Source organism: Plecotus auritus (assembly GCF_963455305.1).
Source record: "Plecotus auritus genome assembly, chromosome: 1".
NCBI lineage: Eukaryota > Metazoa > Chordata > Mammalia > Chiroptera > Vespertilionidae > Plecotus > Plecotus auritus.
Genome location: NC_137770.1, coordinates 42,147,940 through 42,162,436, shown reverse-complemented (window position 1 = coordinate 42,162,436; position 14,497 = coordinate 42,147,940). Strand labels below are relative to the sequence as shown.

Genomic DNA, 14,497 nt, shown 5'->3' with positions numbered 1-14,497 from the left:
AGCACACTGAGACTCACAGGAGCTGCAGAAGTGCAGAGGTATGGAGGCGCGCGCGCGGAGAGGGCTGGCAACTGAGTACATGGCTGGCTTTCTCAATCGGGAGGGAGACAAAAGCTCCTGACCGCTCTGACCTCCAGTTCTGGGGACCCAGACTCATACGGGGAGAAAATGGACTGTCTGGCAGTGGGTGAAACTCGAGGGCGGCTTTCTCTCAGAGGTGCTTGCAGCGATTACTGCGGGACACTGAGACCCAGGGGCCTCTTAGGGCAGGGCTGACGGGAAGACATAGCTGTTTGCTCCACCCTGAGATCCCGCCCCACGAAGCCATTGCTGCTTGCTGCGCCCTGAGACTCCGCCCCATCCAAGCTGAGCACAGAGGCTTTTGCATAGGAATGGCCTGGTCCTTTGAATTCTAAGCTTACCTAACAAACTGCAGCTGAGTCAGTAAGACCCAGAACATCCAAAAGAAGGCCCAAGGCCCTGCAACACCTTGCATTGCTTCACAGCTGGGTGAACTCAGGCAGAGGCTAAATTAGCACCTCCTTGGAGATTCAAGAGCCAGTGTACCCAGGGGTCAGAGTGGGACCATCCAGATTACAACTCCTCAGATCCATAAGGGACACACTCAGAGGGCAGACTCAGTGAGCACCAAAGCCCCACTGAAGCAAGTCTTGCCTCAAAAGGGTGTCTCCAGCACAGGAGTTCTCCCATCGTAGACAGAGCTGATCCTCACAGCCAAATGGCCTGGAGGTCAATTCCTCCCAGTGATACCAACAACAATCAAGGCTTAACTACAACAAGACTGTGCACACAGCCCACAAAGGGGTGCACCAAGAGTGTCCACCTCAGGTAACTGGGGAGGCTGAGCCACTGGGCCCTATAGGACACCTACAGTAGCACACAAAGCCACTCTATCAACTCTGGGAAGCAGCCAAAATGCGGAGACAAAGAAACAGGTCACAAATGAAAAAAATGGAGGAAAAGAAACGACTGGATATAGAGGTCAAAACCACAGTTATAAGGTTTTTCAAGAATTTTCTAGAAAGGGTCAATAAATTTAGTGAGACCCTCAAGGATATGAAAAAGGACCAATTAGAAATTAAGCATACACTGACTGAAATAAAAAATAATATACAGAGATCCAACAGCAGACTAGAGGATCGCAAGAATCAAGCCAAAGATTTGAAATACAAAGAAGCAAAAGACACCCAACCGGAAAAGCAAAAAGAAAAAAGAATTCAAAATTATGAAGATAGTGTAAGGAGCCTCTGGGACAACTTCAAGCGTACCAACATCCAAATTATGGGGGTGCTAGAAGAAGAGAGAGAGCAAGATACTGAAAACCTATTTGAAGAAATAATGACAGAAAACTTCCCCTACCTGGTGAAAGAAATAGACTTACAAGTGCAGGAAGCGCAAAGAACCCCAAACAAAAGAAATCCAAAGAGGACCACACCAAGACACATCGTAATTAAAATGCCAAGAGCAAAAGACAAAGAGAGAATCTTGAAAGCAGCAAGAGAAAAACAGTTAGTTACCTGCAAGAGAGCACCCATGCAACTGTCAGCTGATTTCTCAACAGAAACTATGCAGGCCAGACAGGAGTGGCAAGAAATTTTCAAAGTGATGAATAGCAAGAACCTACAACCAAGATTACTCTACCCAGCAAAGCTATCATTCAGAATTGAAGGTCAGATAAATAACTTCACAGATAAGAAAAAGCTAAATGATCTCATCACCGCCAAACCAGTATTATATGAAATGCTGAAAGGTATTCTTTAAGAAGAGGAAGAAGAAAAAGGTAAAAAATTATGAACAAAAAAATACATATCTATCAACAAGTGAATCTAAAAATCAAGTGAATTAAAAATCTGATGAACAGAATAAACTGGTGAATATAATAGAATCAGGTGCATAGAAAGGGAGTGGACTGAGAATTCTCAGAGGGAAAGGGGTGTGGGGGGTGCGGGAAGAGACTGGACAAAAATCATACACCTATGGATGAGGACAGTGGGGAGGGGGGTAAGGGCAGAGGGTGGGGTGGGAACTGGGTCGAGGGGACCTATGGAGGGGGGAAAAGAGGAACAATTGTAATAATCTGAACAATGAAGATTTATTTTAAAGAAAAATGCTTTTTACATGGATGGGTCTCATCCTTTTGTCTAAAGTGATCTGTTGCATGTTCGTGGCAGTGGCTCACCACAGGCTGCTGCACTGACAGGCGAGGCTGTAGATTACCAGAGCTGGCAGGCATAATCCAGCGCTCACTCACGTGCTCTCTGGAATAATTAGATAATGCCCTTTTCATGAGTGTGAAGCTATAAAATAATCTCCTCTTTGATAAGCTTTTGCCCCTGGCAAATAAAATTAAGCTATGACAAATTTCTACAGTACATAATAAACTCAGAATTATTGAAACTCAAGGGTGGCTTTGGTGGGTAATAAATTATTTCCATTTCCTACATTAAGCCCCAATTCCATGAAACTTTTTTTTAAGAGGTTTAATCTTATACAGCAAAGGTATCAGGATAATGGTTTCTTGGTTTCAATGTTCTGATTTGTAAGTAAAACCAAGTCAACAGAAAAACCTTTCTTCAGCCAAATAAAAGTAGAGAATGAAAATAATCTTTTGCAAATCCTTGGTATTATCAGGTTCCTATGGATCTGAAATAGAATACTCAAGGATTATATCCTTACGTATTATACACTGTGTACAATAAGCAAGATGAGGAAATAAAAACAAAAAATGTATTTCTACAAACATGCTTTCCAAAGTATTATAAATAAACCTTTACTTCAGGATCTTGAAATCAAATCGTACTCATCAAACTGAATGACAAAGCAAGATGAAATAGGCACTATGATGGTAACAGCTGACATTTATATTAAACATTACTATGTGCCAAGAACTAAGTGCTTTTATCTCATTTAATTCTCACAGCAATCCTATGAAGTAGATACTATTATTATACAGACTAGAGGCCTGGTGTCTGAAATTCGTGCACGGGTAGGGTCCCTAGGCCTGGCTGGTGACCAGGGCCGATCGGGGCCTTCCAGCTGCCGACTGGGGCCTTCCTTCCCCAGTGCCGGCTGCTGCCAGCCAGGGCCTTCCTTTGTTCTGCACTGCCCCTTGGTGGTCAGCGCATGTCATAGCGAGCAATCGAACTTCTGCTCTCCAGGTCGAACTCCAGAGGGGACACTTTGCATATTAGCCTTTTATATATATATAGAAGATTTTATAGATGAGTGGACAAGGGCAAAACTTACCCAAGATTATTTAGCTGGTAGGTATTGCAGTGGTTTTTCAAACCTGGTGCTATAATGTCTCCCAATACTAGATACTAATTAAAAAATCAGAAATGTATTCCTTCCAAACCTCAATAATCATGAGATAAGGAATATCCTTTGGCTCCTATATATCTAAATTTTCTTTTTTTAAATTTCTTTATTGATTAAGTTATTACGTACGTGTCCTTATACCCCCCATTGCCCCCACACCCTCCCCCCACTCATGCCCCTCACCCCCCTGTTGTCTGTGTCCATTGGTTAGGCTTATATGCATGCATACAAGTCCTTTAGTTGATCTCTAACCCTTACCCCCACCCTCCCCTACCTTCCCTCTGAGGTTTGACAGTCTGATCAATGCTTCTCTGTCTCTGGATCTATTTTTGTTCATATTTTGTTCCTTTAAACCTATAAAACTATCCTCAATTTTCAACCACCTGATTTTATTTTACTGCTATTCACCCATCCCCACCCCTGTACCTTGCACTCATTAAGTGGCTGTATTTATATTAAGCTCTGCTTAGAATAATAACAAAAAAAGTATGAAATAATTAAGTCTTGTTTCTCAAAATAAAACAAATAAACATCTTCTGATTTTTTAACTACTCTCTTATCAAGACTTGCTCAGAAAAGTACCACTGATGCTCATAACCAGAGTACCTTACCAGGAGCACATCATGCTGATTGCAGACTATCAAAACACTACCTTCAATTCTTTGCTTTCCTGTGTATGATGTATAGCAGGATGGGGCTGATGGAGTAAATGATGGCAATAAATATAAAATATATTTTTAAAAAACATTCTATCCCATGGAAATACAATGTTAAGACCATAACAAGTGAAATATGAAAATGTGAAAGTTTTTATTTATTTTTAAAAAACTAGCCTATGCCGATAATTAAAAGCCACATATGAAGAAATTTCCAAAACAAAACATCTCATCTACAAAAGTATTTACATGTTTAGGGCCCATATTAAAAACCATGGCCCCCTAGGTCCAGTATAGACAGGGAGCAGTCCCTGGTAACCAAAAGAGGAAATCCCTACAAGGTATTTCAACGCTCAGGTTTTCAGACCTTGCCTTTAGTGGTTCTGAGGATAAACACATTGGGACATGCTAGTGGCCTCAAGTCAGTGACCACAATCACAAAGCTTCTAAATGGCCCTCTATTTGGGGGCCAGAGCAATCTGTAGAAATGATAGTTTTTACACATCCCCTGCTACCTCCACCAGTATAATTACTATTATAAAGGCAAACAATTGTCTTTAAACTCTTTAAAAAATATAGAGAGTTTCCTAAAGACTTTTTAAAAGTCCAGATTCATCAAAGATAAAAAAAAAAAAAAAAAATCCATTACTTTCCAAAGGCTACTTCCTTACTCTATTCCTGCTTAAATGCAAAAGCTGACAGTTTCTGATTTGTAGAAAGATCTAAAGGTTTTTGCTTTTTAGGCAAATTCAGATTCTCCTTTGCTTTTTCTTCCTGGTGTTCAGTTTCTTCACTTTCGTCGGCCACATGTTTTCGCTTCTTTGCTTCAGCTCCATCACTTGCAATTCCACCTTTGGCCTTGGTAGTCCATGCCTTTGTAAAAATATGGGAGGAGAAAAGATTTTTACTTAGTAACAAAGATTTTTACTTAGTAACAAAGAAATAGGAAGAACATACTTTTATTTTTCCTAAGTTCTCCCTGTATATAATTTCCTAAAAATTCCTGTTTATAAAGTAGCACTAGAGGCCCAGTGCACAAAATTCGTGCGGGGGGGGGGGGGTGTGTGTGTGTGTGTCCCTCAGCCCAGCCTGCACCCTCTCCAATCTAGGGCCCTTCTCACAATCCAGGACTGCTGGCTCCCAACTGCTCACCTGCCTGCCTTCCTGATTGCCCCTAACTGCTTTTGCCTGACAGCCTGATCACCCCCTAACCCAGGGGTGGGCAAACTTTTTGACTCGAGGGCCACAATGGGTTCTTAAACTGGACCGGAGGGCCGGAACAAAAGCATGGATGGAGTGTTTGTGTGAACTAATAAATTCAAAGTAAAGGAGCGGAGGGGAGAGCAAGAGAACCCTCCGCTCTTTCGGCTCCGCAGGCCAGATAGAACAGCCGAATGGGCTGGATCTGGCCCGCGGGCCGTAGTTTGCCCACGGCTGCCCTAACCACTCCCCTGCCAGCCTGATTGATGCCTAACTGCTCCCCTGACAGCCTGGTTGCCCCTAACTGCCCTCCCCTGTAGGCCTGGTCACCCCTAACTGCCCTCCCCTGCAGGCCTGGTCACCCCCAACTGCCCTCCCCTACAGGCCTGGGTCCCCCCCAACTGCCCTTCCCTGCAGGCCTGGTCGTCCCCAACTTCCCTCCTCTGCCGGCCTGGTCCCTCCCAACTGCCCTCCCCTGCTGGCCATCTTGTGGTGGCCATCTTGTGTCCACATGGGGGCAGCCATCTTGTGTGTTGGAGTGACAGTCAATTTGCATATTACTTTTTTATTAGATAGGATAATTAGCACTTGAATTGTTAAGCTAATCGTTAAGCATGCTCATTAAGAAATTTCTTATTACTTAATTGCCAAACACATTAAAAAATTTTACATTCTACCTCCATAACGTTTCAATATAAACTCAGCTGGTATTTAATCATATTACTTACAAAATACTTTTTAAAATGAAACTTTTCATTTTGAGATTATAGATCCACATGCTGTTATAGGAAATAACAAAGAAAGATCCCATGTACCCTTTTCCCAGTTTCCCCTAATGTTAGAATCTTGAAAAACCGTAGTGCTATATCACAACCAGGATATGAACACGGGCAACCGCCTTTTACTTCTACTTGGATGTGTGTATGTGTTTAATTCTATTGTAGGTTTATTTATTTATTACCACACTCAAGATACAGAACAGTCTGTCACCACAAGGATCCATCACATTGCCCCCACTCCTCACCAAGGCCCCACCTCCTGGCAATCAGTACTCTGTTCTTTATCCCTATGACTCATTTCTCTGTCTCTTAAATATCTCTTAATTTGTAATAGTTCCTCCTCCTCCTCCTCCTCCTACTTTATATTCTTCCCCTCTTATTTATTGTAGAAAAGGGACCCTTTGAGCTGTAGAATTTCTCACATGAGCAAACTAGACGTATGTAAATGTTTAAGATTTATCTTAAAAATATTGATTACAATTCTAAGTATTCAAAAACAATTACAACTTTTGCCAAGTTGCTTTCAGGAGCCATTTTACCTAATTCTGTAGAATTTTTATCCTTTTATAAATACCTATGAAAAATGAGAAACACAAAGTTGCTGACGAGATTCTAAATGAGGTCTGAGTTGGTTAAACCAGTTTCTAGCTTCCTCATTTTGCAATACGTTTATTCATAAAACCAAGTTTATCAAGGCAAGAATCTATGTCCCTAGGTGCCCATGCTGCACACTGCCATCCCTGGGAAAGTGAAGTCCCAGGACTTAATGAATACACCACACACATTCCTTCCCATTGCAACAGAAAGCTGCTCCCAGTCTTCCTTCAGATGCAGAAATTTATGTGAGGAGCAATTATGTACAAGCAACCTGTTCTAATTTCCATGTGAAAGGCTCAAAAAGAATACCAAAAGCAGTATTCTCAGTGTAAGTAAATAACATTTATAAAAATTCTGCTTACAAGACCCTAAAGCAAGCATGTCAAACTCAAGGCCCATAGGCCGCATGTGACCCACAACGAATATTTTTGGGGCCCAGCCAATATAACAGTATGTAAAAAATGTTTTAATAAAACTTTCATAATTTAATTTTTACAATATCCTGTTATACATAATTATTAATAACAAACTACAACATTCGCTAATGACTACTATAATCGTGTTGCATTCATTTCCCTTACATGCCTTACGCACAGGTGCACCATTTCTCTCCATTAATACTAGCAGTGAATATTTTAGCAGCCAATTGCCACATTATTAGTCTTGGACTGACTTGTTTGGTGTGCGCAACAGGAAATATTTCGCTTTCGGAGAACAAGAAAAATAGGTTTATTTGCATTACGCTTATTAATTTGTGCAGTTATTCAGTTTCTGGTAAGCTAATGTTCAAGGAAAAATATTAATTTTTATTAAAATATTCTATTATTTTATGTTAACAATTACTCATTTATTTCAGCCCTTTGTATTCAGCATGTCTCTATTGAAATAAACCTACATTTCTATGAAAATTGAAGCTTGTTTTTTTGCAGCCCACATAAGCTTAAACCTTGTTTATTTGGCCTGTGTTAGCCTTTTGAGTTTGACATGTTTGCCCTAAAGTACTAGTCTAAAAATGTGAATTAATTTCATTTTTACTTACTAATTTTATTTGCTTTTAATTTATAACTAATGCACTTTTTCTTGAGATATTCCCCTAACTTATAATATACAAGAACTTGTACAGATGGAAACAATATACCTGTCCCCAAATTAACCATTAGCAGTAAGTAATAACTACTATATATGCAAATTTCAGTTTCATGCTAACATTTTAGTTATTAAATTCCTCTCTATTCAAAGTTTGTTGAAATATATTCAATTTTCAAAAATAGAAAAAAGTATTTTCTATAAGAATCTTTAAAACTTGTGAATTCACTAAGATCTCAATCTCAACAAAATATCTTTACCTTCCTTTCTTCAGTTGATAATACTCTAAATCGAAGCATTCCTTCTTTTATTATGTCTGCTTCATCTGAAAAGTCAGGGTTATCAGACAAAATATTACTTCTGTTTTCTTCCAGCCACATCTGGAACCCAGTCTTTGGCCTATAAGATCATAATCATGTAAGAAAACGTTATATTTGAAACACAATTTAAAGTGCGTTATGATTTTTCAGGTTAGTAATCAAACACTACTCTTTACATCACTGTATAAAGTAAGAGAGACACAATTACACTTGTTAATATTCTTAATACATATTACTTAAAACTGCCTGGAGACGGCAGGAATAATGAACTGAAAATTTCTTTGTAAGGTCATTGAAAGGGATTACTCACACTTGTACTTTCCAAGTGTGAGTAATTCATGCAGCAGCCATGAATTCTGCACTTTCAACCCTTTTTTAATCTTGACAGGCTCAAGGTCTCCAATCTCACTTAGGCCTCTCTGGCCCAGCAAAATTACTCCATGTGGTCTTGGTAGGTTCTTTCTCCATTTCCTAAACCAGCTATTTGCAGTCTTTAGAATTTCCCTCAAGCTCCTTAGCCATCTTCTTATCCTGGCTCTCACGTCTGATCTGAGAGTGTGGGTCCTTTCTTGTATCATCGTGTAAAACATGGACACAGCACACTTGTCAATTTTATTAGATTTCATCTGACACAATTGCCTTTAGTTCACAAGTAAGGATTTAATGCAAACATTTAATATTTATTGAGTACTTTTTCTGTATATCCAGTTATTAGTATAAAAAACCCGAATCTTAAAATATTCACTGTTTAATATCTAAACTGAATTCAGAGCAAAATAGGAAAAATAAAAACCATAGCTTCCCCCTCGAATTAAACTGGTTAACATAAGATAGTGATTAAATGGGACACTTATTAGTAAAAATAAAATGATGATTTCTTCATTTTAACCAATGCATCTTAAATAATTCTAGCATAACAGAGATCAAGAAGTTTGGTAATGTACTGCAAGGGTGGAGAAACAAAATGTGTACAAACAGGAACTCCCATAGTGTTGGAGTGTGTAAAATGATAAAACATTTTGACAATAGAACAATTTGACAATATCTATCAGAATTACAAGTGCACATTCACTTAACCATACAGAAATCTGTAGCTATATGTCTATGTGAGAAATGACATTCATATAGTTATTCATTGCAGTACTATTTATACTAGCAAAAGACCTTTTTCTACCAGTAGAGAACTAAGTAAATTGTGATATATCCATTCAATTAGTATAAAAAGGTAAAAGAAACATTGTGTAGTAATCTAAAATGACTTGCAAAAGCTGCTAAGTGAAAGCCAGTAATGTACAGAACAATGTGTATGCTATCATTTCTGTAAAATGTAAAAATAAAAAAAAATAGACCAATATAAGTGTTTGTACATGCATAGATTAATTCTGGAAGGCTATATAATAAACTTGTTGCAGTGACTATTTGTGGAGAGAGGAAATGGGTAGATAGGAAAAAGATTTATTCTTCGTTACATTTCTTTTAACCAGGTTTTCCATGTAACTATATTATCTATTAAAAAAAGAACTGCCGCCCTAACCGGTTTGGCTCAGTGGATGGAGCGTCGGCCTGGGGACTCAAGGGTCCCAGGTTCGATTCCGGTCAAGGGCATGTACCTTGGTTGCAGGCACATCCTGAGTGGGGGGTGTGCAGGAGGCAGCTGGTCGATGTTTCTCTCTCATCGATGTTTCTAACTCTCTATCCCTCTCCCTTCCTCTCTGTAAAAAAGTCAATAAAATATATTTAAAAAAATAAAAATAAAAAAAGAACTGCCTCAACAGTGTGATTCATTGGCTGAGCATCAACCCTTGAACTAGGAAATCAGGGTTCAATTCCCAGTCAGGGCACATGCCAGGGTTGCAGGCTTGATCCCCAGTAGGGGGCATGCAGGAGGCAGCTGATCAATTATTCTCTCTCATCATTGCTATTTCTATCTCTCTCCTTCTCCCTTCTCTGAAAGTAATAAAAATCTATTTTTTTAAAGAACTAATTATAGGCAGCGACCAAGTAGCTCAATGGGTTAGAGCATCGTCCTGATATGCCAAGGCTGTAATTTCGATCCCCAGTCAGATAACATATAAGAATCGACCAATGAATGTATAAATAAGTGGAACAAATCGATTTTTTTTCTCTCTCTCCCTCCCTCCCTTTCTAAAATCAATAAAATTAAAAAACAAAATAAAAATAACTAACTATAAAGTAGTGTCCTAATAAAATGTTTCTACAATTTAAAACACATCCAACTTATAAAAGCATACTTTAGTAAGCAATGTAAATAGACATAAATCAGTATTTGTGACTTTCTTAAAGTAAGTATTCAGAATGTCCACTACCAGTGTCAATGTGTGATTTATAATACTGAATAACAGAGCTGAATAATTTTGTATTGCTGCTTCTGTATGCCTTTTACTGGGAGACTGCATCCTGAGAATACTAAATTTCTCTATGTACTGACCTTTGGTTTTCAGTGTTTTGAGGACACATAGCTGGGGTTTCAGATGACGAATTTTTAGGATTTTCTGCTTTCACTTCCTCGGTCTTATCAGCTTGAGAAGTCCTTTTCTGGAAATAGGATACTGCAGATGTCTGTAAAAATAAACATAATGGGCGGAAACCAAGATGGCGGCAGAGGTAAACACCTAAACTGCTGCCTCGCACAACAATTTCAAAACTACAACTAAAAGACAAAACGTCTATCACCCAAAACCACAGGAAAGCTGGCTGAGTGGAAGTTCTACAACTAGAAGGAAAGAGAAAAGAGCATTGAGACGTGCACAAGCGCTGAAAAGCTGAGGTACGGAGGCACGCGAATCGGGCTGGCGGCAGGTGTCTGGGTGCGCTGCTTTTTTCAACCCGAAGGGAGACAAGCTCCTGATTACTCTGAACTCCAGTTTCTGGGGAGACACTGGGGACTCAAACTCCTATGGGGAGAAGCTGGACTGTCTGCCATTGGGCTGGAAAGTGAGGGTGACTTTCTTGCAGAGGTACGCCCAGCTATCATTGTTTACTGCGCTGGGGTGCAAGACGCGGGGACTTGGAAACGTGGAAACGCAGAGACGGCTGACTGGCAGCCATCACTGTTTGCCATGCCCTAGCCTAGTGACTCCCTGAGACCCCACCCTGCACAATCTACAAATCCATCCAAGCTCTGAGCAGCAGCTTTTGCATATAAATGGCCTGCCCTATCGCAGCTTAACCAAACAAACTGCAGCTCTGGTCAGACAGCTCCAAAACCTCCAAACCCCAAGCAAAGAGGAGAAAACTGTAGTTCTCGCTGTAGCTCCTGCTGGGTGGACTCAGACAGTAGCTGACCAGCACCCCATTGGAGATCCAGAAGCCAGTGTACCTAGTGGTCAGTGTGAGACACCAGATTTCAACTCCTCACATCCATAAGTGACACATTCAAGAGGCAGACTCAGTGAGCACCAAAGCCCCACTGAAGCAAGTCCTGTCCCCTAACTGTGTCTCCAGCGCAGCAGTTCTTCCATTATAGACACAGCGGGTCCTCACAGCCAATTGGCCTGAAGGTCAATTCCTCCCAGTGACACCAACAACAATCAAGACTTAACTACAACAAGGCTGTACACACAGTCCACAAAGGGGTGCATCAAGAGTGTCCACCTCAGGTAACAGGGAGGCCGACCCACTGGCCCATATAGGACACCTAGCACACAAAACCACCCTACCAACTCAGGGAAGCAGCAAAAATGCGGAGACAAAGAAACAGATCACAAATGAAAGAAATGGAGGAAAACAAACGACTGGATATAGAGTTCAAAACCACGGTTATAAGGTTTTTCAAGAATATCCTAGAAAAGGCTGATAAATTCAACGAGACCCTCAAGGATATGAAAAAGGACCAACTAGAAATTAATCATACACTGACTGAAATAAAAAATATTATACAGAGACCCAACAGCAGACTAGCAGAACGCAAGAATCAAGTCAAAGATCTGAAATACAAAGAAGCAAAAACACTCAATCGGGAAAGCAAAAAGAAAAAAGAATCCAAAAGTTTGAAGATAGTGTAAGAAGCCTCTGGGACAACTTCAAGCGTACCAACATCAGAATTATGGGGGTGCCAGAAGAAGAGAGAGAGCAAGATACTGAAAACCTATTTGAAGAAATAATGACTGAAAACTTCCCCCACCTGGTGAAAGAAATAGACTTACAAGTCCAGGAAGCCCACAGAACCTCAAACAAAAGGAATCCAAAGAGGACCACACCAAGACACATCATAATTAAAATGTCAAGAGCAAAAGACAAAGAGAGAATCTTAAAAGCAGCAAGAGAAAAACAGTTAATTACCTACAAGGGAGCACCCATACGATTGTCAGCTGATTTCTCAACAGAAACTATGCAGGCCAGACGGGAGTGGCAAGAAATATTCAAAGTGATGAATAACAAGAACCTACAACCAAGATTACTCTACCCAGCAAAGCTATCATTCAGAATTGAAGGGCAGATAAATAGCTTCACAGATAAGAAAAAGCTAAAGAAGTTCATCAACACCAAACCAGTATTATATGAAATGCTGAAAGGTACTCTTTAAGAAGAGGAAGGAGAAGAAAAAGGTAAAGATAAAAATTATGAACAACAAATACATATCTATCAATAAGTGAACCTAAAAATCAAGTGAATTAAAAACCTGAGGAACAGAATAATCTGGTGAATATAATAGAATCAGGGGAATAGAAAGGGAGTGGACTGATAATTCTCAGGGGGAAAGGGGTATGGGGGGGGTTTCAGGAAGAGACTGGAGAAAAATCATACACCTATGGATGAGGACAGTGGGGGGGGGGAGGTAAGGGCAGAAGGTGGGGTGGGAACTGGGTGGAGGGGAGCTATGGGGGGAAAAAGGAGAAACAATTGTAATAATCTGAATAAAGATTTATTAAAAAAAAAAACGAAAATAAGTATGCATACACACACACACACACACACACACAGATTTTCAAATTCCATGTTTTCTAAATGAATAAAATTATATGAGATGGAAAAGATACACAAGAGATCTATTTTATTAACAACAAATATGGAATGAAATCTGGGAGGTAAAATCAGAATACAGAACAAGGAAGGAATAGAGCCAGGTATTACACCAGTTGTCATTAAAATGTGGGAAATTAAAAAAAAACAAAACACAAAAAAGGATAGATGCCTGAATCCCCAAGGTCTGGATATAAATACTAGAGGCCCAATGTACGAAATTCATGCAAGAGTAGGCTTTCCTTCCCTACAGCCACCAGTAGGCACCCGGGACCCGGGCTTCCCTCGCAGCCCCAGCTTCATCTGTAAGGTCATCAGTCTAATTATCATATTATGCTTTTAATATATATATATATATATATATATATATATATATATATATATATATATATATATATTTTTTAAAAATGATTCTGAAGCAAAACCAGAATTGAGAACCTCTGCCCTTGCTAGGCAATCAATTTTAAACAATAGAGCAGAAATTTCCAGAAAAAGAACTAAATGAAATAGAGGCAAGGAAACTGGAGTTCAAATGAATGGTTATAAGGATGCTCAAGGAACTTAGTGAGAACTTCAACAATATAAAAAAGGACATAGAAACCATAAAAAAAACAACAACACAGAAATGAAGGACACACTAACTGAAATGAAGAATAATTTACAGGGAATCAACAGTAGAGTAGATGAAGCTGAGAATCTAAGTAGTGAATTGGAATATAAGGAAGCAAAAACCACCCAATCAGAACAGCAAAAAGAAAAAGGAATTTAAAAAAAAATGAAGACAGAGTAAGAAACTTCTGGGACAACTTCAAGCATACCAACAATTGTATCATGGAGTTGCTGGAATGAGAAGGCAGCAAGAAACTGAGAACCTATTTGAAAAAAATAATGGCAGAAAACTTCCCTAACCTGGTGAAAGAAACAGACATATATAAGTCCAGGAAGTGCAGAGTCCCAAACAAGATGAACCCAAAGAGACCCACACCAAGAGACATCATAATTACAATGCCAAAGGTTAAAGACAAATAGAGAATCTTAAAAGCAGTGAGAGAGTTACCTACAAAGGCGCTCCCATATGCCTGTCAGCTGATTTCTCAACAGAAACTTTGTAAGCCAGAAGGAAGTGTCAAGATATATTCACAGTGATGAAAACCAAGAACCTACAACCAAAATTACTCTACCTAGCAAAGCTATCATTTAGAATTGAAGGTCAAATAAAGAGCTTCCCAGAGAAGAAAAAGCTAAAGGAGTTCATTACCACCAAACCAGTATTATATGAAATATTAGAGTCCTCTTTAAGAAAAAAAAAAGATAGCCCTACCCAGTTTGGCTCAGTGGATAGAACATCAGCCTGTAGACTGATGAGTTGCGGGTTCAACTTCAATCAAGGGCATGTACCTCTGTTGCAGGCTCAATTCCCCGACCCTGGTAGGGGCTCGTGTGGGAGGCAACCAATCAATGTCTCTCTCACATCCATGTTTCTCTCTCTCTGTCTCTCCCCGTCCCTTCCACTCTAAAAATCAATGGGAAAATACCC

General features: G+C 39.7%; 1 protein-coding gene across 1 annotated transcript in view; it reads right to left on the bottom strand.

Moving 5' to 3' along the window:
• Positions 1-4,126: 4,126 nt before the first annotated feature.
• Positions 4,127-14,497, bottom strand: part of WDHD1 (WD repeat and HMG-box DNA binding protein 1) — a 64,487-nt gene continuing 54,116 nt past the window's right edge. The window contains exons 24-26 of the mRNA XM_080643230.1: positions 10,427-10,557; positions 7,918-8,056; positions 4,127-4,868 (exon numbers count right to left, since the gene is read on the bottom strand). Coding sequence (XP_080499356.1) covers positions 4,668-4,868; positions 7,918-8,056; positions 10,427-10,557 — 471 coding nt within the window. The 3' untranslated portion in view covers positions 4,127-4,667. The remainder of the gene's footprint in view (positions 4,869-7,917; positions 8,057-10,426; positions 10,558-14,497) is intronic.